This window comes from Hippichthys cyanospilos, chromosome 9 (assembly GCF_059441005.1).
Source record: "Hippichthys cyanospilos isolate Australia breed blue-spotted pipefish chromosome 9, RoL_Hcya_1.0, whole genome shotgun sequence".
Lineage (NCBI taxonomy): Eukaryota > Metazoa > Chordata > Actinopteri > Syngnathiformes > Syngnathidae > Hippichthys > Hippichthys cyanospilos.
In genome coordinates this window covers 20,722,647-20,749,963 of record NC_142377.1, presented here as the reverse complement: position 1 = coordinate 20,749,963, position 27,317 = coordinate 20,722,647, and the positions used below count along the sequence as shown (strand labels likewise).

The 27,317-nt window shown below is 40.8% G+C and overlaps 3 protein-coding genes across 7 annotated transcripts in view; 2 read left to right on the top strand and 1 right to left on the bottom strand.

Annotated features, from left to right (window-relative positions):
• Positions 1–680: 680 nt before the first annotated feature.
• Positions 681–5,306, top strand: ddit3 (DNA-damage-inducible transcript 3). The gene is made up of 4 exons (XM_088422601.1): positions 681–834; positions 1,774–1,832; positions 2,511–2,721; positions 3,785–5,306. The coding sequence occupies exons 3-4, from the start codon at positions 2,566–2,568 to the stop codon at positions 4,520–4,522; spliced, it is 894 nt and encodes a 297-aa protein (XP_088278727.1). The 5' UTR covers positions 681–834; positions 1,774–1,832; positions 2,511–2,565; the 3' UTR covers positions 4,523–5,306.
• mars1 (methionyl-tRNA synthetase 1) lies at positions 5,295–19,866 on the bottom strand. 2 transcript variants are annotated; one of them, XM_088422598.1, is made up of 22 exons: positions 19,617–19,866; positions 17,990–18,080; positions 17,817–17,895; positions 17,432–17,563; positions 15,988–16,063; positions 15,602–15,789; positions 15,324–15,433; positions 15,137–15,253; positions 13,959–14,162; positions 12,995–13,196; positions 12,717–12,791; positions 12,448–12,618; positions 11,879–11,974; positions 11,357–11,474; positions 11,026–11,239; positions 9,132–9,263; positions 8,882–8,986; positions 8,466–8,661; positions 7,309–7,380; positions 7,070–7,096; positions 6,708–6,830; positions 5,295–5,909 (listed from the first exon to the last, which is right to left on the bottom strand). In XM_088422598.1, the coding sequence occupies exons 1-22, from the start codon at positions 19,717–19,719 to the stop codon at positions 5,763–5,765; spliced, it is 2,778 nt and encodes a 925-aa protein (XP_088278724.1). In that variant the 5' UTR covers positions 19,720–19,866; the 3' UTR covers positions 5,295–5,762. The 2 variants fall into 2 exon arrangements, with proteins under 2 accessions (XP_088278724.1, XP_088278725.1); XM_088422599.1 differs by lacking the exon at positions 7,070–7,096.
• Positions 19,867–20,164: 298 nt separating this feature from the next.
• Positions 20,165–27,317, top strand: part of arhgap9 (Rho GTPase activating protein 9) — a 32,801-nt gene continuing 25,648 nt past the window's right edge. For 2 of the 4 annotated variants that reach the window (XM_088422733.1, XM_088422732.1), the window contains exon 1: positions 20,166–20,366. The gene's annotated coding sequence lies outside the window, so the exon portion shown is untranslated. Of the gene's footprint in view, positions 20,367–27,317 lie in introns of all 4 variants that reach the window. The other 2 variants (XM_088422730.1, XM_088422734.1) reach the window with 2 other exon arrangements.

The window sequence follows — 27,317 nt, the reverse complement described above, 5'->3', positions numbered from 1 at the left end:
GCGCTCCCGTTTGTTTTTGCCGTCATCCCGGAAGTCAGTCATAAGGGGCGCGCGCGCCCACGCAGCAGTGACGTAATGATTTAAAGCTCCAAATGTGCATGAGTTGTTTACGCTTTCAACATGTGAGAAAATACGAACGACGAATCGTCCACTCGATAATACGCGTCTCGCGTCCGTTTATTGGTGCCGTCTCTCTTTTCTTGACGCGTTAAAAAAGGGAAAACAAGATGAGTGGGCGTGGAACATCACGGCGCAAATGTCAAAAGACAATTCTTCGATATTGGCTCGTCGTGCATATATGTATATTTTTAGCTGCATTTTTTCGTTCGAGGCAACGCTATTTAATAAAACATGTTCGGATTCCGCCGGTGTTATCCCCAGCTAGAAACTGGTTGCCAAGCATTGCATCATTCCTTTCATGTGACTCCCATACGCCCCAAATTCGTCCTGGCCGTCTTATGACTGCATCACAACTGCGCCTCGAACAAACTATACAGCCAAGAAGGAACACGTTCAACCTTGCTTGTCGAACAAATCCCGACCTCCCTGCCCGAATCTCCGTCGCTCTCATTGGATGTCGTCAAGGAAAACGGATTAAGTACGTCTTCGCGATTGGCCCGCTCGCACGCCACACGATACGTCACGGTAAACCCGCGCCGCTTGGCATAGTTCGGTTGGCCTCGCTCCTTATAAACACCGCCGGGAGTTTCCGTTTAAGCACATTCGGCTGTCAAGTGTTGAACAATGGTTAACATGAGCTATCACCTATTCTCACTAAAATACCTACATTCGAACCAACGACAGTCGAGACGGCGAACGAATAAAAGGAAAAGGGTAAGTGACAACCTTTGACGTTTATTTTTTAAAGTTCTATCAAGTCCTGGCGACTTTTCAGTCAGTCGGGAAAACGTTTTTTTCATTTTTAATAAAGTTTTTCTTTTACTTTTAATTTAAGCGACGACATTCGTAAAAGTTGCCACCCATCTTATACAAGGCTGTGTTTTTTTCTCTGGATGTGTCGTAAAAAAGTAGAAAAGTTTTGGACATCGAAGTTGTAGAAGACGTTATTTTTATATTTGGGAATTCTGTCTAGGAATGTCATTCATATTACTCGTGTTGCTGAAACGACTACAAACGCCGAACTGCGCCGTACACTTAAAGTGAAAAAATAAATCTTATACGCTGTCTTTTCACACTCGCCTCTAGTTTCGCCTATTCGAGCGCTTCTTTTTTTTTTTTCCTTTTCCATGACGTAATTGTTCATAGCGGTCAATTCAACAAGACTCGCTAACAAAAACAAAACGTCCTTTGTGACATTTCTAACACAACATGTAACAAATTTTCATCTCCGTGTAAAGTCCTTGACAGTCTGTGAAGGAACGCGCATTTGACGTCATTTTTGGGAGAGTCAAAACGGAACGTGATGAAAAATAGCGAAGACGTTAAAGCGATGAAAACCTCATCGTTTTAGTCTTGAAAGTGAATTCTTTTTTTTTTTCGCTGTGGTCGCAGTGCGCTTTTAAGGCGAGCAAACGGTGAGACTGTCAAGGGTGTGCGAGGTCGAAAATAGAGTAGTCGCCGTTGTTTTCATCCTGTTTATCGATTACGAAGCATGCCGTAAGAAGCTTTGGGGCGCAGGGGGCGCACGTGAGAGCCGCTCGGTCTTTGTTTAGAGTTCAAGGTAGATCGTGGGTCTTTATTCACAGTTGTCTCTTTTACTGCCAGTTGTTAATTGAAGCAAAATGGAACTAAACTGAAAACATTTTCTTCCAGATTTGTAGGGGCACAATATCTCAAACAGACTTGCAGACTTGATTAAGGGAGTCCTAAAGGTATTTTTTTCCTATTTTTAGTTGAATTTGACATGTTTTCTTTAATTTTTTTTTTAACTTAATAAATGCTTTGATGTACAATTTTATTGGACTTTGTAAAAGTATTGTTTTTTTGTCTTTGTTTACGTAGTTAAAATATGGGACTTTCATGTTCAATTTAATTGGATTGCATGTCATTTCTACGCATGTTGATTTTTTAACATAAATGTGGCTTCATCTTGTTACTTTTGTGTCCCTCTCATTTAAATTGTGCAAGCTCAATTAAATACAGCATTTTAATCATTTAAATAAGTGTTAAATAAATGTCCAATTCTTTTTTGGAATATAAGCTTTGTAATGTGTGTCTTTATCAAAAATGTAAGTTACAATCTAATTACATGAACTCTTAATTCAAACATATTGAGTGTATTGCATTTGACTCACATGAAATTTGCATCTTAAAAATTGAAAATGAGTAATTCTATTTTTTTTCCTAGCAGTCTTGTCATAATGACAATACATAGATTTAATTTACATATGAATTTGTTCTTTTTCATTAGGCGGATTCCGCATTTTTCTTTAGATGTAATGTGGTGGTTTTTTTTAAAGCGAGAAGCCATTTTTATAATTTGTGTTACACAGCTGAATAACAAACGCAACATTGCCATTTAACATTAGTGAGTTCTCTGGTGCTGTCAGGTCCCGAGTGAAGCGTGTGACCGAGTGTGGAGTGCATTGCGAGTTGACTGGCGAGATGACTGCCGAGTGGCTGCACCTGCCCCCGCCGTACCCCCCCGGCGTGGGGCCGCTGTGTGGCGCAGAGTTAGAGGCGTGGTATGAGGACCTGCAGGACATCCTGGGCTCGGATTCGGGAGGGGCAAAGCTGGCGCGCGCCCCATCCTACGCCGAGGTCAGTCATTTTAAAAAGCGCACCTGCCCGCCCACGCTAAAAAAAAAATAATTGGAACACTCACAACTTGTAGAGCAGCAGTGTTTTAAGGTTTTCGCATAAACACAGTCATGTTGAGGGGGCATCGTCTTTGATATTGAAATATTTTGCAAGTTCTAAGTTATATTTATGAACTATGCTAAACAGTTTAGGAAGTGTAATAACCATTGTTATTGTCTTTGTCATTTCTGGATGTTTTTGGAAGACAAAAAACCCCCGGTTGCCTCACTCCGGCCTTTACACATTTACCTGACTTAGATGATAATGAACATACGCAAAGCTTTTTTTTTTTTTAAGATTGTATTTTTTGCAAATAAATGTGACTTAGTTAAAATTGACTTACATATTTACATGACTTAGACAACAGTGAATCAACACAAAGATTTTTTTAAAAAAAAGATATTTTTTCGCGAGTAAGTGCGAATTCATTAAAATCGATTTTTTTTTTTTTCTGCGAGTAAGTGTGACTTCATTAAAATCGACTTTGACAATTGTGCCAGTTAAGATTGGTGTTTTAGACCAAGAAAGTAAAATGTTTTCCAATAACTTTAAATAAATTAGAAAATTGTTGATGTGCCACTTAAAAATAAAAGTGGCTCTTGTAATTTAAAACTAATCTAACCAAATTTATATTAGTGACAAAAAGTACATTTTGTTAAATACATTTATATGAAAGTGACCAATTATAGCTTGTAACATTGTGATTTACAATTTCATTCAGTATTTGGAAAGTACATTTTAAAATCTATATTGTGTAAACGTTAAAACAACTAAGCTATCTTGAAATTTAAATTACTGCGTGAATTTTGATGCTTATACCGAATTAGAATACATGGCAGGCCAATAAAAAGCATGGCAAATATCAGCTATCTTGGAATTTAAATTACTATCTGAATTTTGACGCTTATGCCGAATTAGAATACTTGGCGGGCCAATAAAAAGCACGGCAAATAGTTCCCGGCCCCGTAGTCCGGACGAGGGTTCCGTAGCGTTGACATCACATTTTCTGATTTTGTACTTACAGAAAGAGCCCGAGTTCCTGGATGTTCTGGAGAGTTGCTCGTTGACGTGGCTGACGGACGGAGGTCAAACGTGGGGAGAAGGCGTCCAGCGGGCGGCGGGGCACATCCACCACGCCCAGCCCCTACATCACACCTCGCCTTCGTCCTCGTCCTGCTTGACCCCGACAGAGGAGCGCAAAACCGAGGCGGGCGCCAGGAGCGGCGACGGTGACCTGCTGCCTCCCGAGTTCTTCGAGTTCCTGAGTGAGGGCGGAATGGTGGATTCGAGCAGTAGTTATTATTACCATCAGCAGCAGCAGCTGGTTAACGGCGTCCATCCAGCATCCCCGTCAGCCAGCGAGGAAGAGTTGCCGTGTGTCCCCGATTCGCCGTCCTGCTCCTCATCTTCCGCCTCGCAGTCGCCTTCCCGGCGCTGCTCTTCCCCGTCGTCACCCGTCTCATCCCCATCCATCTACTCGCCCTCGCGCCCGGGCAAGCGGCGGCTGAGCGAGCTGCCCGATAGCAACACTTCGTCCCCGGGCGCCGCCTCCCAGTCACAGCAGCAGCAGCAGCAGCGCCCGTCGTCGTCGTACCTGTCCGCCAAAAAGAGTCGCAAGGAGAGGGAGCAGGAGAACGAGAGAAAAGTGCAGGAGCTGACGGAGCAGAACGAGCGCTTGAAAGCGGAGATCGAAAGGCTTGGCGAAGAGGTACAGCGCACGCGGCGAGCCCTCATCGAGAGACTTGTCAACACCAGGAAATGAGCTTGTGAGGAAGAAGTTATCCGTGCGTGCGTGCGCGCTCCTTAGGCCGGAAGGTATGAAAACCAAAGAGATTTTAAGATGTTTGGGAGAAGATGATGAAAGTCAAGGCAGAGTTAAAGAAAAGCTGCGATATCGTTGCGGCAAACTGAAAAGACAAAGCATGTGATATGCAAAAGAACGGCAAGCTATGAAGTGCTTATCAAACGGTGGCTGCAAGGTTTGGAACAATAATTATTCAGATAGAAAAAGTTTGATTTGTATGTTGCAAAGAAAGTAAGGAATTCATTTGAGGGCATTTAGCCGTCATCCCTTCCCGCCATTTTGCAATAAATTGTTGTAACTCTTAAGGGCTGCAATATGGCTAGCAAGAGATTCGATTCGCCCCAATTTGTGAAGAGAGGAGCTCAGGAATGTTTTGAACATGCCCCCTCGCTTTGACAGTAATTTTTTTTTTTTTTTTGCTTTTTCTATAAGCTGTTCCTTACCTGTATGTGTATTTAAAAAACAGCAGGTTGCACTCAGCTAAACTTTTTGTAGCGATCTTTTTTATGCAATACTGGAACTGGTGGTATGTCCACTTTATTTTTTATACAGCTGTAATTTAACTGTATAAGTTTGTACCGATTATTTCTACTTTCTTATTCAAACTGCTAATTATACGTGGGTAATGCATGTTTTTTTTTAAATTACTGATGGCATTCATGTACTTTAATAATAAACGTTTCTAATGTCACTGTAACCCCAAATTTGCAATAAATGGATTTTTTTGGGCTTGTTAAAAGCATGATTTGTTTTTATTAAGCGTTCACATGATTGACAGGAAGTACATGGCATCACAATGGACCATAATGTCTTTTCCCAAGGTGAAATTGGAACCAAATGTTTCTTTAAATATGCCGTAAAACACTTTGCACCTTTTGAGGCTGATGTTGAATGTATCACAGGGAGAGTATCAAATCAGTTTCTCTTGGTGTAGGGATTTTTCCCAAATCCCTCCATTCTGTAGCAGAATTCATTTGGCTCCCTTTGTGTATTTTCATTTTCCCGCCGGCCTCGCTAGCATTTCATTAGCCCTCGGTGCCAACACTGCGTTGTCTCAGATCCCGTCACAGCTTTGCCTTTGGCTAACATCCTCATCTCGCCACGTATATCTCGTTCCTTCTCCCGCTATCTTACCTCCAAACTTGTTCCTCCCCTTCAAACGCCACCATTTGTGCCCCAACCCCCCTTTGTTCATGTTTCACTTCTTGCCCTTGACTGGTGCGGGCTCGGGGCTCTTGCCCTCCGCCAGCGCCAACTGCTTCTTGAGCTCCAACAGTGTGGACACCTCGGCCATTATCGCTGCCTTGTCGGCCTTCTGCGCTTTTAGGGCTCGCACTTTTTCTCCCTGGCAATGACAAGATAATGCCTTTACAAATGTGCATTGTTTTTATAGGAGGACAAAAAATCTGGAAGGAATGCGGCATGTTTTACTTTGCAAAAATGTGCTAACTTTCATTAATGATTAAATCCAATTTACGTTGGGGTGGTGCAACGACATGGCGTCCCTCCTTTAAAATGACCTACTAAGGGTGACAAAGAATCAAATACTTTAATGACAAATATGAAGATTAGGACAAAAAAATATCACTGGAATAAAAAAAATTGTGGCTGATGTCACATATTGTCATCAACATTGTATCATAATTACAGCAATTGCTTCTGAGAGAGTGAATAATGGGGGCAGAAAAGAGGTGTTCTCGGGATAAAGGGTCTATTAGTACTCTACTAGCATCTACTTTCCTTCATGGAAATAATAAATCGTCACTATGTCTATGCTATATGCATTTTAATGGTTGTCATTTACTATATGCAGATTTTTGCTATTTGTGAGCTGACCTAGTCCCTCACTCCTGCCAATAGACGGTCCACTGTAAATACATTGCAAATATAGCCTATATTGCAGCAATGTTTAATTTATTTTCCCTACATTCGCATAATTGGTATTGGAGGAATCCAAATATGATTAATCAAGGCGCATTTTTTTCATATTATGGTCCTTCGATGACATTACAATGTCACTATATAATCCACATATATATATTCCAACTAAACCCCCCCGATCCGTGATATTAATACAAAATTCAAATTAAGAGAGGTTATTAAGCACCAGAAAAAATGGCTGTATGAGGAGGTCCAACATTACCTGCTCAGCCACGGCCCGCGTCAGCCGCCGGGCTTTCTCCGGGTCGGCTCCATCTTCAGCTTGGACCGAAGGGGTGGGCAGAGTGGCGGCCGACTGAGGGCTGGCAGCGTTTTGTGTCGGCGTCTGAGAGTGCAATCAGAACATACTGTGTGTTATCATTTCTGAGAGATGAGTGACTTCATTTCAGACAATAGCGCTTCTCAGTCAAAACGTCGATGGGATTTCACGAGCGGCCGATGAATGAACGGACGCGGAGACGCGCTGTGCTCAGTGATAAGAAAACGTTCGTATTAGTGAAAGCATGCGCTAATCAATGGTGACAGCACAAGCGCGGATGCTTCACAAACAAACACCTACAGTACCTTCTTGTTTGGCGGTTCATCTTCAGGCTAGATGAAGACGGTTGATGAGAAGGTTTAGACAAGGATTATTCTTTGTCTATTTGATGAATTCATGAACTACAAAGCACGTATTGTGGGTTTCCTGTGTACCACGTTTGAAAAGGCACGCTGCAAGCGAGTGCTCCGCCTGCCTGGACCATTTGTACGGCTAGACATCACCACCGAATAGAAAGCCAACCTGCTTCTTGGTTATCACATACCTGCTGTCCACCAAATCGCTTCTTCAAAGCTTCAATCTGCTCCGCCTCCAATTTCTGGAACAACGGACTCACCTAAGTAGCGGAAAAGTGAGTTATTCAAAAATGCATAGCAATTATGATGACTATGCAGCAGACTTTGCCTAAAGCCTTTTGAAATGTAAAATGAAGAATATCTACAGTATGCTTACCACCCATAAAGTTGTGTAAGGTTTGTAACATTTTGGTCTGCAGTACCCATTTTGAGAAAATTTCAAGACGGGTACTTTGACAAATGCCCATGGCATCCCCCTAGTCCAGCTTTTTTATCTACGCCATCTATTATGAGTTTAAATTTGTGTTAAAATTTGAGGAAGGGAGCATGAGGGCCATTCTTTGCAGCTTTATTCATTTTGGTATTTAACCTTTATCTATTCATTACTTCCTGTGGCGGGGCGGGGGGGGGGGGGGGGGGGGGGGGCAATCACAGTTTAGCCGTTTTCTTCGTTTGGACATGTGACATTAGCATGCTGAGCCCTTAGTCACTGTGATGTAATTTTCAATTGACAGCAAGAGGCAAAATTCTTCCCCTTCTTAATTCATATTTTACAAACACAATATTATTCAGAACATCGTGTTTAGACTGTGGGGATTCATAGAACATATTCTTGATTTTTTTTTTTTTTTACCTCCCTATTAAAAGGATGCACTTGCACAAATGTGAGCAGAGGATAATAATGGATAACGGCAAATGATTTTATAGTTGTTGATTTTCGAGCTGCTGTGTTATACAGGGGAGCGTGTTAGTCAAAAGTTTTTCCGGTGAGCTTTTACAAGCATTTATATCCAAGTTTTACATTACTTTTATTTGTACTATATTGAAATTGGATTATTTGGGTGCAGGTTTAAATTTTACAATGTTAAAGATGAATGTCAAAACTGCATAGAAATATAAAATCTGCCTCCTTTTTGATAAAGTGTTTATTGAGAGGGTTTTTTTGGGGACATGTTACTTTTAAAATGGCTTATTTAACAAAAAATAAATCGATATTCAAACGATAGATTTCCGTCAAAAGGTGTGTCCCTATATCTCAGCTCAGAGTCAGTACATTTGGGGAATTTCCTGAGAAAAAATAAAAATGTCTGACAAAAAACGAGGTGTATTGTGCACTCATACTCACGGTGCCAATCCGGTGGCCAGTGTCAAGGACACGTGTGAAGCCACCCGTGCCATATAGCAGAGCGCTGACGCAAGAGTGAGGTGCGTTGAGTTGATCCCTGATGATTTGGCTGATGTTCGGCATGTAGGGCTGCAGCATGACGGACAGCAAGCAGGCGACATTGATGGACACGCCAGTGACAGTGCCTGCACGCTGCCTGAAGGCGAATGACAGATTCTTATTACTGGCCCTATAAAATTGAATTTCACAATTTCAGGGTGATATTAGAACTTGAATGAATGAGTGTGCAAAAAAAAAGTGAGTGATAGCCAATTCCTCTATTTTTTTTCAAAAGCAGGGATTCTTAAATGCAGTGCATATGAACCATTGTCCAACCCTGCACGATGTGTAGCTCCAGCTGGACCTTGTAATCTTACCGTTCTGCATCTCCTCCCTTAATCTTCTTCCAGGGTTCATTCACTTGGATGTACTGGTTGCCATGGCGAGAGATGTTGAGGATGTGCTTCAGAGCGTCACGGATTCTGGTGGAAATATCCAGGCGCTACTTCAGTTCCAGCACAAATTGGTTCTCCATCACCAGTTAAAACATCACTAAACTACACAAACATGAGAGAGCAGACACTCATGCCTTAATGAATGTACTGTATATAATTCAAGTGGTCTTACTTGACTTTGTCCATGAGATGGATGTACTGCTGCAGCTCCCAGCCCACTAAAGCCAGGAGCTTCTTATCTTCCTGAAGCAGCTCCATTGCGGGCACACAGCCATCAAAGAACTTTGAAACAAACATGCCGGCTCTAGAGGATCGAGGGGGGGGAGGAAAAAAAAGCGGAGGGGTTGAAGGAGGGTGAAAAAGACAGAAAAGCAAAGAAAAAAATATTAGGGGTCATCAAGAGAGTGAGAAAGGCAGCTGAGAACCAGTAGGGAGAAAGTGCTACATAAGAAAAAAGGCTTGCTAGCCGCCACGCTAATTGATGATAAATTATAGATCGTGTTGCCACGTGTAATGCGCTCTGCTGATGTAAATGAACATAACGGCTTTCCCTTTGAGCCTCTTCATTGCAAATAATCGAGCTGAGTTGGATGCGCGCATCAGCGGGATGCTCGTGGTTAGAGGCTGACGCATCTGACGCAACACGCCCATCCGAATTTGACTGAATTCCACCCGACCAGAAATGCTTTGACAAGATTGTCATATTTACAATGAACTGCGGGTATGATGCGGAGAGGAATGAACTTTTTCTGACCCGCGCTCGTCAATTTATGTGTGCCCATTACGCTTACAAGTTGGACAGCATGACACTAATTATGTTGAGATTTGAGGTCTAGTTTTTAGGCGACTGTCTACCTCCAAGCATCTCCGGGTGGATGCAGTTTAAGATATTTTAAAAGCAATTAGGCATCAACGCTTGCGTCCTGAGTACAATTTCGGAAGATCAAGGTGCTCAAAAATCTGAGGGAAACATCTTTGATGTGGGATTTAACCCCAATCTTTCTCTTTTTAAGTCATTAAGAGCCGGTCTAATTGGCGGTGATATTATACCATCCCAAACATATTTACAAAACATGGGGAAAATTGCATGAAATAGTTACGTATCCACCAATCTGACATTTTAATTGGACAGGATTTTTGAAGTAAATTACCATCCCTTTGATTTCACGAAGAGTAAATGCAACAGCAAAAAAAGTTTTCAGAAAGAAAATGATCTCACTGTGATCACGGATAACTACGGGACTCCTGCATTTTGGTGTGGATGGACAGTTATTGGACATGTTCTCGCTTTGGTTCTGCATCACCAGACTGACATGCTTGGTTTGATTGAGTGTCAGCTCCACTGACCTACTGTGCCAGGTTTGCAGGCAATATATGTGCTTTATGTAGTTGTGCACTCTTTTTTTAAGTCATCTAGATATCAGACTACGCTGCACTTTAACATGTTTTCCAGTTAATTTGCATGTATGTGATGGACATTTGCATTTCTGCGCTGCGCATAATAGCACTGCTACAATATTAGCTGTTCCATTAGAACTGAAGCCAACAACAGCTTATATATTTTCCATTTTTTTTAATCCATTTTCAAATGGATTAATAATACAATTATACTGCAAATCACCACAATATAAATTTTGCTAATACAATGAATGTTCCTTATCCCTGCTGCGAACCGTCTACCTGAGAGAGGGCTAACTTTGACAAGCAAAGGTGTGCTCTTTACCCTTTCCTTCTGAGCATTTACATTATTGGGAGTCCTGTTACATTTGTTGCATATATTTAGCCATTTTTTGAGGTAGATATTAAAAATTTAATTATTTTATTAGTTTTATTCATGCATCTCATTACATAACTGGGGCACTGTTTTACCTACTTCTACAAATTTATAAATTTAACTGTCGCCCCGCACTGAGCTTACGGTTTCTTTGAGTTTTCTTCTTGAGTTTTGCCCTTACGCTTGTGACCTAATGCTTGTACTTGCAAGGTTCCAGATCTGCTCCATACATGAAATCCCTTGAGATACCATATGGTTGGTAATGTCTTACTTCAGCTCTTCAGTGACCAACCTGTTAATGAAGTTGCCCAAATTGTTGAGCAGCTCTGAGTTGTTCTTCAGAGCCATGTCGGCCCACGAGAAGGCAGAGTCTTGTCCCTCGGGACGCACGTAGAGCAGGTAGAAGCGCCACACATCAGATGGAATGCCCGTGTCCTTGGCCATATCGCCAAATACGCCGACCCCACGGCTCTTGGAGAACTTTGTGTCTTCATAATTCAGATATTCTGCACACAAGTCAGAATATTACATGTCCGGTGTGATTGTAGCATGAATAATTTATCGCAGTTTTACTAATTAATAAAAGTAATACAAGTCTTAACAGTAGCATTTATAAAGCGTACCAGTGGCAATTAAGTGGTTGACCAGCGTGTAGTTGTCCTGAGCTCCCAGGAGGGAACAAGGAAACACCACACTGTGGAATGGCACGTTGTCCTTGGCCATGAAGTTGTACAGCTCCACCTGGCGGCACACAAACAACACTGCAACGTGAGGATGACATCATATTAGATGGTGGTGAGATCATCCCGTTCAAAGAGGACTTATCGGCTCTTCCCAGCCCCCACCCTAAACACACACACGCAAGCATGCATGCACACACGCACACAGCTCAATCCTAAGGTTTTTAGATGGAGAGAGATGAGATGAACCGATGTGAAGGAAGATATTGCTTGTGAGTGCAATTGGTCGATTTTTATCATGCCTTTTTAATAAACATGTAGAAGCTAGTTAACTTACGCTTAAAGCGTGATATTCACTGCATTCAATCTGTAGAATCTTAAATCTTGTCTCCCAAATGCAACAAAATGTGAAGTTTATCACATGTCACACTCAGACGCTCACACTCTTAAGAGCATTCGTGTTACCTGATTTGGATTCTTCCACCACTGTTCCCATTTGTCTGTGTAGTTGGCAGTGATAGAAACATAACCGATCGGGGCGTCGAACCATACATAGAACACCTGAAGAAGAAGCAAGAGAACCATGAATGGCCACATCTCAAATGTGTGTAAAGAAAGCACCAACATTAGATAGAAGTAATCACATGAAAATGTAAATGTAAATACTGCATTTCTGTAAAATACTGGAATAAATGTCTAGGAACAAAGTTACATATTTATGTTTCCTAATTACTCTGAGAAACAAATAAGTTCTGTCTTTACATAAATTACAGTAACATCATTAAATAATATCCTTAAATGTAATTCAAATCAGTACACAAGTTGTAGCTTTGTTTCAAAAAGTTTGTTGATTCTTATTTTTTCATATACTGTACTGTAGTTACATTTTACTATATATTACTGTTTACTATATAACTGAAAAGGCGGCCACATATGGTCTGTGCATTGGCCGTATGCTACGCTTGTAGAGTAATTAATTTTGAAAATATATTCAGTCAAAACATTGAGCTACCCTAGTGAGACACAAAGCAGACCTTTTCTTTAAAGTCTGGGTGAGGTACTGGTGTTCCCCAGCGCAGGTCTCGAGTGATACAGCGAGGTTTAAGTCCATCCCTGAGCCAGGAGCGGGTGATCTGTTTGGCATTCGCTGTCCAGTCTCCGCTGCCGGTGGACTTGTCCAGCCACTGCTCCAACTGAGCCTCTAACTGGAGAATATTGACAAAAAAAATTGTGTTTCAGTGCTCATGCTGCCTTAACAGAGAAACAGGACACAAAATGAGAGTATGAATGATGCAACTTGTACCTTTGGCAGGTCCAGGAAAAGATGTTTGGAGGTGCGGATGACTGGAGTCTGTCTGCAGACTTTACAGTGAGGTGCCTAAAGGGAACAGGCAGGCATATAGGTTCATTCAATGCATCTTTTGTGTTTCAGGGCCACATTAATATTGCCTTTTTTTTTTTTTTCAATAGAAGTATTGGTCGTGCGGTTATAGCAGCTGTTGTTATTTGTTAATTCAGAATAAAGCAGTAGGCCAATCACACGTCATAAGTAGTCTCAATGTCATTAGCACAAGAGTTCACCTTCAGTTCCACGGCATTAATGAGTCGACCACACTTGTCACACTGGTCGCCACGGGCGTCCGGGTAGTTGCAGTGGGGGCAGGTCCCTTCTACGAAACGGTCGGCCAGGAAACGCTGGCATTTCTCGCACCGTAGCTGCTCCACCATGTCTTCCACCAGGAAGCCGTTCTTATGGAGCCTCCAGAAAATGTTCTGAGCTATCCTGAATGATAGTGGAAAAAAAAGTTGGGAATAAATTCAGACTAAAACAGGGCACACACCAAAGCCCCTAAATAAGAGGCACCATTTGCTATGACAGAAATGCATCACATTGTAAAAGCTCTTTTAACATGAGTCTACTCTTATCGGTTGGCAGTTTCCTTCTTCACATGTTTATGCTGCTGCAGATCAATACATCTGCTCGTCTTGAATCAAGTGTCTCTTTTTTTGTTTACAAAGTTGCTGCAGGCAACGTTTCCCTGACACCACAGAAAGGTCATCTAGTGTTGAAAACAAAAAAGTCAAGTGACCTGTAGAAGTTGTAGGCAACAACCACACTGAAATGGATTCAGTTAAGTAGATTTTATGGCTGAGAGGACTAGACGTTCAACATCAGAATCGGGAGATTACTATAATCTTAAATTATATAATGTAAATAATCATGTAAAACATGTTTGCCTTTTCATATCTAAGCCAAGTGCTGTTAGTATAGCATCGGACTAAGGTCAGACTTGGAGCATTGTGACATGCACACCACCTATGAGATGACATTTTACCCTTTTGACTTATTGAATTTCTTTGAAAGAGCACACTACAGTACAAACACTTCTAAAACTCTGACTGAGCATATTCAAACACAAAATGTATTTCCATGAATATCTTTGTTCACCTTGGAAAAAAGAAACATGAATCATATATTATTTTTTAAGACATCCTATGTATTTTAGTCAAGACAAATCATAGCAATTTTAACCCTGTAACTTACTCCGTCTGCTTTTCAGTCGTGGTCCTGCCGAAGAAGTCAAAATCAATCTGAAACCACTCATAGATGCTGGCATGAATGGCATGGTATTTGTCGCAGATCTGCTGCGGCGTCAGGCCTTCCTCACGGGCTTTGTTTTCCGTGGCCGTGCCATACTCGTCTGTGCCGCATACAAACAGCGAGTTCCATCCTCGCAGTCGAGCGTACCTTGTAGAACATTAAAAAGGGGTTTATCTTTGTGTATTTTATTTCTCATGTTTTATATCTCGACTTGAGGATACTGCTGGAAATGTGAATTTCCCTACGGGGATGAATAAAGTATCTATCTATCTATCTATCTTTAGTCTCGGAATAACTTAAATGTTCAGACCCTATGGCAAGATGCTGCAGCAACTGGCCTATTTAGGAGCCCAGAGGGTCTGCAATTTTTAGCAGTTTCATTCCAACACTGAAAACGTAACATGAAATTTGGTGTCGACATAGACTACTCTCTAACTAAGCAGCACTAATGCAGTAATTAAAATCTTAATTATAGCTACTTCTATGAAAACGACTTCCAGGCCATATACACAAAGCAACCAGATGAAAAACATCAAGTGTTACTGTAACTGAGCGTTAGGGATCGACGGGTTATTGCCCAGGCCTTTATTTTGCATTTAGATTGATTAAAAAAAAAAAAAAAAAAAAAAAAAATCTAATGGCGAATAATAAATCAATTCAATGCTGCGTTAATTTCAAAGATTTATTTAAATTGTCAGGAAAACGCTGAAAAAAGATGCATAGGGAGCTGAAATTTCACCCGAATGGTGACAACATGTCAAAGTCCAACAGGGCACAAGCGGATTGCGGGTAAAATACTGCGATGATGATGTAGAAAAAAACTGACCCAAAAATGATCAAAATACTGCACAAGCCAAAGGTTAAAGGTATTTGATCAAAGTTAAGCGCTGGAGTTTGTGTTTTCATTTTGTTTATTAAATTCGCCAACTTATACTGAAGATTGAAAATTGGCCTTCTTGACTTTTAATAATCAGTATGGGCCCTGACAACTACATAAGCGTTCTATTTTTACTGAGTGTGTCCTCTGATCACTTATTCGTGTTTACAACTCGCCATTTATAACCTTGAAAATGTCTTAATGTAAACTGGAGGACCCCCTGTTCTCTTTCTTTGCTGGTCACCTGGAGAAAACGTCAGCACTGAGCACGCAGCCAATGATGTTGCCCAAGTGGGGTACGTTGTTGACGTATGGCAAAGCACTGGTCAAAAGGATGTTTCGCTTGCCCTCCTGTGGCAGACTGAGGGGAAAAAAAAAAACGTGAATCGTCAGAGCAACCTTGTCGAATAGTGCAGCATTAAATAACATACATAGGGTGTAGTCGGTCAGTGGCTGCTCGGGAGGCATTTATACCCCTGTTCCAGGTGAGAGCAGCAGCTTCCATCTCTTCCTGTGACACTGCACGTTCCCCTTCCTCATCCTACACAGAAAACACTATTGTAACATAAAACTAAATACCTATTAGAAGGAGATACATTTTCTCTCTATCCTTTTCAATTTGTTGGAATTTGTGAGGTGTTGTTGTGTTGATACCATGACAGCATCTGTAATGCAAATCCTTGAAGTCGAATGGCGCTTCGGCAGTTACCTCAGCAGGGTTGCTGTTGCACGGCTGTGTGCCGCCTCGACATTGGCCGCTCTGTGGCGTCGGCTGCCTCTGCATGAAACTCTTGAGTGCCTGCAGGCCTTTCCCCTGCAGCACCTTGTGAAAGGCCGAAACGCAGCTCGGTGAAATAGCCACATGGTCGAACCAAACCCTCACTGATTTGTGTTCACCTAGGAAAAGAGCAGGGATGGGGATGGAAAAAAAGAAATCAAAACAAAAGAAAATGCTGAAATATTTCAAAGCTATCAAAGGTGAAAATTCGTCAAGAGCTAAAATAAAATAAAAAATTGCTTGGGAAAAAAAAAGCTCAACATAATTTTAAAGATTGAAATATACTGTACATATTTAAACACAGTGTCAATGCTTACCCAAAGCGAGTGATGGTGAGGACAAAACAGGTTGCAGAGCGGCACATACTACAAGATCAGCAACTGAAAGGACATCCTGAGGACCAAAAATGAAAGGCTGGCTGCACTGAAAGTACACTCACTACACTCGGAACAAAGATTTTTTTTACATCACAGTTAAGAGTATAAAGTAAATGCCAAATACTGTATCATATTCCCTCAAGTTAGTGAGCGGGGAGAGTGCCAAGCATTTGAGGATGGGGGGGTCATCCTAACAATACTTTTCCCCACATATATTTGTTTCATAATTCTGCGGTTACAGTTGTATGCTGAGCGCTTCCCATCCTTGCATGTTAGCTTAATTGAAGACTAAATTGTTCCTAGGTGTATGACAGTCTGAATGGTTGTTTGTCTTTAAGTAGACTGTCGACCAGTCTACGAAGTCTCACTAAAAGTCATTTAGGACAAGACTTAACTTCAATGAGGACAATCACTATAAATGCACGTTGAAAAGTTGACCATCTCTGTCTCCAAAATGAAACAGCAAATGCAAATGCGACTTTCTCTGTAAAAGTCACAGTGAATTTCAGCTTTATAAGATGCCAAGTCTGCTTGCAGGCAGTGTATGGCTTGCGGGCATGACGCGTAATGGGACACATGTTGGTATGTAATAAAAGGCCCTTACGCTGCCTCTAAAAAGAAATGTTTGGTCTCCTATGCTAAAAACCTGTTAATGTTATTCTGAGGGGGGAAAAGGTTCATTTAGAATGCGAGGAGCGTTTAAACAAGAATTTTGTTCCCATTGCAGAATACACAATATTATGCCCATTACAAACATACACGGTGGAAATTCTCTTTGTTTTATGCGAAGTTTGACAATAACCTTTAAAAAAGAAAGGCTGAACAACAACAAAACAAAAACACATTAAAAAGGACAATTATTGCTCACTGGGGTCACCGGCTTGCTGGTGCCTATCTCAGTTGTCTGCAGGCAGACACCCTTAACTGGTTGCCAGCCAATTGTAGAGCACAAAGGGAGGGATAATTATTCACGCACCCAATCACACCTAAGGCCATTAGAGTGTCCAATACACCTTCCGTGAATGTTTTTGGAATGTGGGAGTTAGCCGGAATGCCCGGAGAAACCCCCTCCGGGCAAGAAAAGAACATGCAAACCCCACACAGGAAGGAAAACTGGAATTGAACTCGGGACTCTGAACTTTGAGGCGGATGTGCTAATCTCTCTACCACTCTGCCGCCCCAATGATTTCTATTCTATTTATTTTTATGTTTTTTAATGATTTAACGTTATTATTAATATGCGCCAAGCGTAGCAGTGCTCCCATTTTTGTTGTAAACATGTGTACAACGATAATAAAGGCATACTATTTTATTCCATTCTATTTTTACTGGGGTTAGAGGAAAAATAGGTTGTAGAGTTTCAAAGAGAATTGGCTTGTTGTACCCCAGTTAAAAAAGGTGTGTTCGCCTTGGTCAAGCTTTGGTCCAAGTAGCAGAGGGGTCCTGCGAGGACTTTGGTTGCCTCCGATTCCTTCCCCTGAAGCACCGCCAGGTGAAGGGCCTGAAGCAGGGCAGGCTGTAATGATAAGACAACAGAGTTTACGACTGAAGAAAATTACTTTCTCTTCGCTGGGCCTGGTTACAGAATTGAATGATTCTTTTTTTTACACAACATAAATCCCCACTAGCAGCAACAACACAGTAAGAGGATTTTGCAGGCAAGAATGTGCAGACGTAACAGCTGAAAATCATTGGGATCTTTCTGAGGGTTTAGTTATTTGCGAAAGAGCTAAACTTAAAACTCTGGTGTTGAACACTGAGGAGCCTACCTGGAGATCCGTGGCCTCCCATTCGAGCCACTGATCACATGCCTCACTGCACTCTCGTCCACTCACTTCAAACATGTATCTAAGACAACAACAAATAAGAGCATAAATGAGATCATGGCATCCTGGAATAAATTGATTCACCGACTTCATAGGAAGAACTGTACATTACTGACCGGCAAATGGCGTTGGGGCTGAACAGGTGCTGTCCATTAGGAAGGAGCAGGGCTGGTAAAGCTGAGTGGCTCAAGAAAGGCACAAGTTTCTCTAAAAAAGAATAAAGTAATGAAAGAACAGGCGGAAAAGTGAATTCTGCCATGCTTAGAGTCATAGATTTTGTTTAGAATTTTTTGCAATTAAAAAATTCGTTTCAATCCTTAATATTTTTTTACACAAATGTTGTGTCAATCACATTATAGACCCTTAAGGCTTGTAAACGTAAGAAGAAAACTATATTTCTTTAGACATATGGCAGTTATGCTTGTTACATAACACTGGAGCTAATTCACATAAGCGCCCAATAATGAGTTTCTCCATCATTGATATGTCAAGGTTGGATGAAGATCCAGAGCCACTTTCAAGTGACAGACATACCTGCAGCAACAACGTCATAGTTAAAGGGTAATCCGAGCTTCCTTCTGTTTTACCTTTTCAGGGTGGATGTTTTTTTTTTTCTCTCCACTCTAAGCTTTGTTCCTGCTTGTTGAATCATTCTAGTTGCAAATGTTAGGCTCTACCTCAAGTTGTCATGGTAATGAAGGTTGGACTCATTACTGTCTCAGCAGTTTATGGGGTACATAATGTTGTTCATTTGCAAAAGACTGGGTGCGCAAAATTTGATAATACTTAGTCCTTTGACTATTCTCAACAGCATCTCACAAACATGTCATTTAAACACATAAAACCTGTTTTAAATTAGAAAATAATGTCCTCCTTTTTAAAGTAAAAAATGTATAAGCTTAATTTTTCATATAGCATGCCAGATGGTGGCGGCTTAATAATTCCTGGGATATGGCTGCTGATGGAACAACAAACAACTGGGACGAGCAGTCCAATCAGGGGCGGGGTGATGAATAATGTCTATTTAATAGAAAAAATAAATTCACAACTGAAGTAAAAAAAACAAAAACAAAAAACCCACAGACATACACTAACCGAATGTGGATTAAGTTTGGGCGGAGATTTTGTTTTAAACATTAGATGCTCATATTATTTAAGATGCCACATGACAACGTATAACAATTCCGAATATAACAACAAAAGTTCTTGGATAAGGATGTGAAAGGGGAATGTGTCACTTCTCCAATCTGTTGCGTCATCACCGTGAGTGTGAATGCTCTCTGGTTCTGGTTCTGGTTCAGGTTCAACCATGTCACTGCCGCCTCTGTTCCTTAAAATCTCAACCACAGTTGAGTGTCTCTAAATAGATCCTTTTTAAAGCAATGGCGACTTCCTTGGGAGGTCGAAAAAGTAAAAACTTATGGAGTAGAAAGTACTGATATATGTGTTCAAATACAGCTTGTAAGACAAATATTCAAGTAGAGATAACTGGAAAAGCTACTCATGCAACAAAGTGTTCAGTATCAGTGCATAACGAGACCCCCAAGATAATTGTGACGTCATTTACTTGCGTCCATGTGGCAACATTCACGCGCTAGCCTTTAAATTTGGTTCTAAAAGCTACACTTTCACGGAAACACCCCTCAAACTACAGCGCAATGCAAACGGAGGGTTTGCGTTAAAACTTATACTTTTCTTATTAGAAATGTCGAACATTATTATTCTTTCAAGTGTCCCACTTACCTTCGTGGTTGACAAACTGGATGTCACATTGCACTCCGGCTAACTCTAAAGCAGCTAACACTTTTAGGCAATGTGGGTTGCCTTCACTAACAAACAGCTTCATTTGGCCGCTGGGTGATAGCTTAGTTTTGGAATTGTCTGCTTTAAAACACGTCGAAGAAGTGAAAATATGTGACAACTTTACCGGTAAGTGCGGTCCACGCACTCACGCTGATGCAAGGCGAAAACGCGTCACTGACTCATGGCGGATTGTAGTTCTTACAATGGTGTCTGTATAGTAGTTTTCCAAATTGCAGACTACAACTCCCAAAAAGAACAGGCTTATGACGACATCAATGAGATTGGCTTGTTGTAACGCAAACACACGCACAGCCGGGCGGTGTGCCATTTTCGCTCTTGCTGAAGCTCGCCTCACTGCATCTCGTGTCCGCGGAATCTGATTGGACGAATTTATTACCATATCGTGTGTGTTCAGCCAATCCTCAACTGGGAAAGTCACGCAGCGCAAGCTACATTTTTTTTATCCGCTTAAAGAGCTTGGAGGAGGCAACAACATTCACTAAACCGAGTAACTTTAAGTCCTCACACAAGCGACTGTTATTACTCTGCAAAAATGAAAAAGTAGCAGACGTAGTAGTTGATGCTCGAAGTTTGATTTTTGTCTTATAAGGAGGATTAATGTGCTATTAAGAACGCATCAAACTAACAGAGAAGCAACTCTCCAATATAAAAACATTACCTTGCTGCAAGGTGAGTGCTGACGCCTCTTTACACATGCAAATTTGTGCTGTGAAATTGTGTGCTTTTCATCAGAGCAACTATTTTTCTACGCATTATTAAGTCCAGAAACTGGAGGTTGTTGGTTGTTTTTGTTTTATTTTTGCGAAGTATCGTTTACCCTATTAGGTAAGTTTGTTAAAATGTAGCATATGCTGTATTTTTCTTTCTTTCTTTCTTTCTTTCTTTCTTTCTTTCTTTCTTTCTTTCTTTCTTTCTTTCTTTCTTTCTTTCTTTCTTTCTTTAAGTTTCTGCAGTGCTATTAAAATCGGTCCAGATTCATCGCACTCATTTAAAGTTGACTTGAGCCCTTAAAACATTGTACTGTATCAATATGCTGTCAGAGTAGCTATTGTCTAAAAATGCTTTAGGCCACTATTGCCACTATTGATCCACTAACAGGTCAAATGTGCACAAGTGGCTACATTTTGCTGATAGATGAAAACGTAATGTCTGCACATCAAAGTGTCCTCAAAATATGTTTCTTACGTGATCAATTTTATGGCACCAATTGAAAAGCTCAGGGAACTTTAACCTGGTTGTTTTATGTCTAATTCTCGTATGCTAATAGTACCTATCAGAAGACTGCAAAATCTCAGTAGATCTATTTAATGCAGGACAGAAAGCTTGAGACATCATGCTCTGCCAAGCCCACATAAGAATGTGTGACTCCAGAGTCTCAACTAGTTCCAACTTGATATGTGTGCCATGGTGCAGTTCGCTAGAAAGATGCAGAGCCAGGAAAAAGGTCATTGACACACAACAGCCAAGCTTAAGTCATGTATGCACCAAAGAGGCCTGATCTAACACTGAAACCACATCCTGTGGAAACACTTCAACTATACTTTTGAAACCAAGGCTGGGCCCCAAAATGGCCCACAAGATCATTAGATCTGGCCCATCAGGCAGTCGTCTTAATTTTTTAACTTTTTACCACGGTCTGACATGGTGGGGTGCGGCGGTGGACCCAAATGCGGGGAAGTCGGAGGCAAGGTGTGCTCAAAAGTACTCATTTAATAAAGAAGAACCAAAATCAAATAAGGAAGCAGACAGCATTCAAACAAACTCAGAACTAACTGACTAACGAAAAACAGTTGATTGACGAGAAGAAACACAGGAATAGGTCTAGCTCGGAACAGCTAACAGGGAGTTTTTGATGCCAGCCGTAAGACAGTGAGACCGCATGACATACACAATGACCTGACAACTAACTAAAAGCAACTGGAAAAGGAATACACTCACACTAACAAAGTTACATGAAGTTACATAACAGATAGATTGTTCAGAGCTGATATGTTGAACTGACCTTTTTTGAATAACTTTGGAATTTTGCATAGTGTTGTTTTTTTTTGGTACTTTTTGACAACATCTATACATCCTTTTTGTAAATTTCTAAAACACATTAAAAAAAAAATGAATAAAATAATAAATAAATAAATAGCGTCCTCCAGCTTTCTATAATAAATAATCTTTGTTTTAATGTCAAACAAAAACAAAAGGTGCATGATTGGCTAAACCTGATCTCACAAAAGTTGGGATCGCCATTGGCCATGAAGAATTTGGGGCTGTATTTTGATGAAAGAATGCTAAATGTGGGAAGTCTTTTAAATGGTGGAAAAATAATAATTGCATGTTTCCTTTAAATGTGACTACAGGACAGCTGTCCTTACTATGAGAATTGGTTGTCAACGAGTTTACTAAAGTGGCCCTGACAAAAAAAAAAAAAGAAAACACGTTGAGTGAGGCATTGCAAATTAGAGTTTGTTTCGTAACACCTCTTAAATCTATGCAAAGTAGGGAATTTGATGCCCCCCCCCCCCCTTTTTTTTTTTTGCCAGCCAAGTGTCGACGCACCGGACTAGAAAGATTATTCTGCAGTCACAACCCTGCTGATTAAAAAATGTCCCCTTTATACCACGGGCCGTATTAGCTGGGAGCTCGTAAGTTTATTCTGTAATTACTGCAGTGGGTTCCATGGCGCAGTGTCACAGAGGTTTAGAGGCTGAAGTGCTTTGCATGGTGCTGTGTCACTAGTCAGATTATAGTGTAGGTCTGGGATATTTGTGCAATAGAGGGAATTGCACTGTCGACTGAAGGAGTGTCCCTGCCTATATATATATATATATATATATATATATATATATATATATATATATATATATATATATATATATATATATATATATATATATATATATATATTCAATTTTGTATGTCCTGTTTACCGTGTAGCAAATAATAAACTGTTTGTTAAATATGTATTAATAGCCGCTTTACCATTACCAATGATGGATGGTTAAACCTTGTGGAAGCGAGCGCAACTTAATTTACAAGCTGCGGCTTTGCAGGTAATAACGAGTAATTCTAAAGAGAGACTTCAAGCTTACTGTTATGAGGTGTTTGTCCGTGTATTTGAGTGTGTTTTTCAGACTGATACAGTATGTATTGGTTTATATTAATTATATTGTTTATATTGGCTTACATGGTTTTATTACACTACTTATTACATTACTTTTAGAGTCTATACCCTTGTAACCCCTCATTGTTAGATGTTGGCGTTCCCTCATTGAACAAGTTCGGTACAACACTAGGCCCACAAAGGCATCAAAGTTGCGTGTGTTGCTGTGGGATGTTGAGCTGCTCTCCCTCTTCATTCTCAACAGTATCGTGCTCACTTCGGCAGCTCAGTGCTGCGATTAAAAAAAAAAAAAAAGTGGGTCTTTGACTTGTCTGATTGCTTTTGACAGCTCACTCTCTTCCACGGTGGATCAATGGAGCTCAGCACTCTTCATTAGAAACATCAATGCAGGGCACATCCCCTGAGGCTCAGTCAGGGCCTCCCCTTGCTCCGCCAAAGCCTGTCTTCGCATGGCTTGAAAAGAGCGTTCTTGACGTTTGGTTTGCCGTCGTTTTGTATGGAAAATGTAAACATGAAAGATTTTAAAGTACCAGAACAGCCTCTAAAATTACAGAAAAAAAAAACAAGAAAAAAACATCCGAAGGCTATTTGATTTGTTCCAGCAAATCATCTGTCAGTTACTAGTGCCTGTGATGAATAGACTACACTACCCATAATGTATGTGATGTCAGTTGAAGACTATAACTTTTTCATAATTATGTTCGTGACGATTGTTTGTGACCTGTGATTGGTTGGTGAGCAATACAGGGTGTGCACCGCTTTTCGCGTAGGGGACTTCAGGTAACATAATTTCTTTGCAAAGACTATGTTCTAAGTCCTACCACTTATTTAAACAAAGAATCTCTTTAATATTGCGTAGAAAAAAAACACTCGTTTTTGTCCATTCAGGCGGCAGTTATTTTGCTACTAGCATCCGACTGAAAATGACATCACAATTGCTATTTTAAAGACCAAATCATTGCTGTTTTCTGAATCTGATCATGTGACTTTCATTGATCGGTCATTACTTGAGCCTTGAAAAACAGTGATGTCATTTTCAATCCACAGCAAGTGACCCTACTCGCCACCCTACTGAGATGGTTAAAAAAATGGCTCCTTAATTAATATCTTACAAATGCAATGTTTGCCAGAACAGTGTTGTGCCACTGGTACGCTATTTTTAGAACTGGTGTACTCATTCACTTTTTGGGGGCTCCTCGTTCGCCTTTATTGTCGTTGTACACAAGTCTTCAATGAAATTGGAAGCTCTGCTTCGATTGGCGCATATTAAAAATTTGAACAATAAACAAGACAAAAACATATAAATAAAGAATAAATAGAATGTAATTGAATTCATTGTTTCACTGAATTGCAGTCGTTATTTTCAGTGTGTTCTTGTTTTGTTGTTATTCGGAGTGTTGATATCTCTGGGGAAAAAGCCTACGGAGCATTTGGAGTCCAGTGCTCAATCATTTGTTTTCTTGGAAGTTTAGACAAAGTTGAAGTACCAGGAGGAAATCCAAGAAGCCCGAGCGAAAACATGCAATTCTCACCCATGAGGACTGTGTTAACTTCACTGTGTTGTCATATTCATATCATATATAATCCACACAACAAAAAGGATATAAATGCTATTCTTTTCCACCTTTATGGAGAAAAGCAAGCAGCGCCTTAAATGCACTTGCTGGATTCCTCCATAGCGTACAGAAATGCTGCCTATGTCTGACGGGCAAATGCCAGCCTGTCTGTTTCTTGTTCCTGTTTTGCAGGAAGCGGGAACCCTCTGAAGAAGTTTGTCTTTGTGTCGGCTGCTCGCCGGCTCGGGGCTTCGTCGTAAACATGGGCGTTGCGTCAGTTTGACGCTTGAAATGGCTGGAAATGATGGCATCGCACATGTGAAGTGTTGTTGTGCGCAGTGAGGCACAAAGAGCAACACATGCCAGAGATGCCGCTTGTTGTCATGACGCTTGTGAGCCAATGACGACCCGGTGTGTCATCATCCGGCCTCTCATTGGCTCTCTGGCCGACCGCTATTCAAGAACCCGTCCCACCTGTTAAGCCTGGCATACACACACACACACACACGCAGATTCCCCAACATATTATGAGCCGTCACAGAGGGAAGTGCAGTGTGTGTTTGAGCACGTCTCTGTGCTCTTGCTCTGATCATCAATAATGCATGGCTTTGGCAGGATGAAAGGCTGTTTTGGCTCGGGGCGCGTGTCTCTTATGGAGAGAGAGACATCACGCCTTATAACTGTAGCATCCATGCGCAAAGTGAGCCAACGCAGAGCGCTTTCTCTCTCTCCGCAGAGAACACACGCGGGTTACATAAATAACATTGACTTTTGGCACGTTTGCTCTGAATCAAGTTATTGATCATGTAATCGCCAAAGGGAGAGACAGTCTGCATGTTTAATTTAGATTGAAAGCGCTTGTAAAGTATGATGATGGGAATATGAATGAATCAATAAAAAAGAACGTATCCGTTATATTATTGCATAGCTTATTATAAGCATATTATAGTACAGCATATCGGTTTATACTATCCATCCTTCCGTCCAATCAACCGTTACCATAGCCGTTTATTCTCACAAGGGTCACCAGTGTGCTGGAGTCTATTCCAGCTGTTGGGGTAGTAAACCTTAGGATACATAGGATGAACAGCTGCTTCGATCCCATTCAACGTTACTAACATTATTGACCGCTCCCAATGTGTGAAAACTGATACACAGTTCGTTTACGCGTGACAAATATATAATTCACGAATATCAACACAACAAAATATGAAGAGTTTAGGAAGATGATATTTATTCTGCGTTGGTGCGTTTTATACACGGTAACATAGAAAATACCAGAATTTGACTTCAGAATTGAGTGTGCTACTTACACCCCCCCAATAGCAGACACTGCTAATATTTTTGGCGTGTGCACACATCATTGACATGGACGTGCAATAACAAATGAAAAACATTTACTGTCCATGTGAGGAAGTTAGTTGGTGATCACTTTTCCTCCCAGGTCTCATCCCAGGGCAGTTTTTGAAAACCTTTTGTATTAATTCAATGCAAGTTGAAAGTTTCACTCATTTTGTTTTTTGTCTGCAGTTATTGCGTCAATCCAATATCCCAATCCTGTGTTTATACATATAGATGTAGCTACTCTGTGTGTGCATGTGTGTCAAAGTGGGAGACTGCATGATGTGAAGGCCTTTGATCTTCCTCATTCACTTACACCCCCCCCCCCAACCCGCCACCATGTCTCATCCAGCTTTGAAGACCTTGAATAATCAAGCTGCCCTCTTTGCACTTCAAACATTATGAAAAGACAACAGCTATGACACAGCGACACGCTTTTTACTTGCTTGCTGTCAAAATGTGGGTTTTGAGTTACTTGTGTAATGATTTCTAGTTAGAAATATTCTCATTATACATCTCATAGAGATAGATTGTATGCCTCACCATGAAGTGCTTCGATGCAGTTTCTTTTCCGGTGAGTTTTAAAATTATACCAGTTTGAAGAAAGCATTTAAAATAAGGTTTGATCTTTTTTATCGCTAATGGGAGTCAGAAATGGATGAAGCGTAATTTTTAACCACTAAAACAAGTTTTTCTGTTCATAATAAAAGTGAATAATAAATTGACATCAAGAAATAGTAAAATGTTCTTGGCTATATTTGTGTGATTTGGCATTAAAAAATGATAAATGTTCTTTGCTAATTGCTATATTAAATCTTTGTAAAACAGCAAATTAAAAAATAAAATAAATGGAATTTATATTACACCTCTGTCTTCACAGAGGCGCTTAAAAAAATGAGGTGATTGGTATCGTAACAAAAGTTTGTTAGATTTATCGAGATGAGAAGGGGGTAAGAAGTGACATCAGCTGCCATGACGATAATTTAACTTAGTTCAGACAAGTATATACGCAAATATGCTGAACTGGTGTGAAAGGAAGAGAACTTTTAAGATGAGGCATTCCAAATGAAGAAAATGCAAGTGTGCACTCGATATAAAGCTGGCATTTCTCTGTGTAAAAACGTAGACTGGCAATACCATTATTAGATAATCACGTGTAGAGAACATAATGTCTGTGTTGATTACTAGCTATGAGCACACGTGAGCAGCCCTGCGTGCCGATCAATAAGTCAATTAGTTAGCCTGCTGCTTGTTTGTTTTCACTATGGATGCCTTTATTTCTCAATGTAATTGCCTTCCACTACTATTAGTGAACATGTGCTTTACTAGCATGGCCGCTTAACAGCCCGCTGATGGCCCTTTTTGTCTTTACCCCAAAACACAAAAGTCAATTTGGGTTCGAATCACCCATTTTCCATTTGAATGCCTTCACACCCCAAATGAGCTCTGTGCCATCAGCCTTTGGCACAAACCCTCGCTGACATATTGGCCATGTGTGTGACAGATACCATATGGGCTACTTGCTGCGTTTGGGTGCGTGAGGCCACATGAGCCCACTCCATCATATGAAGATCCTCATATAAAGGCAGCCTTTTCTTTTTTTCCCCT

Excerpts from the sequence above, each read along its gene's own strand:
- mars1 (XM_088422598.1), bottom strand. The coding sequence starts at position 19,719 with ATGAAGCTGTTTGTTAGTGAAGGCAACCCACATTGCCTAAAAGTGTTA. Across the intron at positions 12,619-12,716 it reads TTTTCCTGGACCTGCCAAAG|TTAGAGGCTCAGTTGGAGCA; the intron begins GTACAAGTTGCA and ends AATATTCTCCAG. Across the intron at positions 7,381-8,465 it reads CTGGCCACCGGATTGGCACC|GTGAGTCCGTTGTTCCAGAA; the intron begins GTGAGTATGAGT and ends TCCGCTACTTAG.
- ddit3 (XM_088422601.1), top strand. The coding sequence starts at position 2,566 with ATGACTGCCGAGTGGCTGCACCTGCCCCCGCCGTACCCCCCCGGCGTG. Across the intron at positions 2,722-3,784 it reads GCGCCCCATCCTACGCCGAG|AAAGAGCCCGAGTTCCTGGA; the intron begins GTCAGTCATTTT and ends TTGTACTTACAG.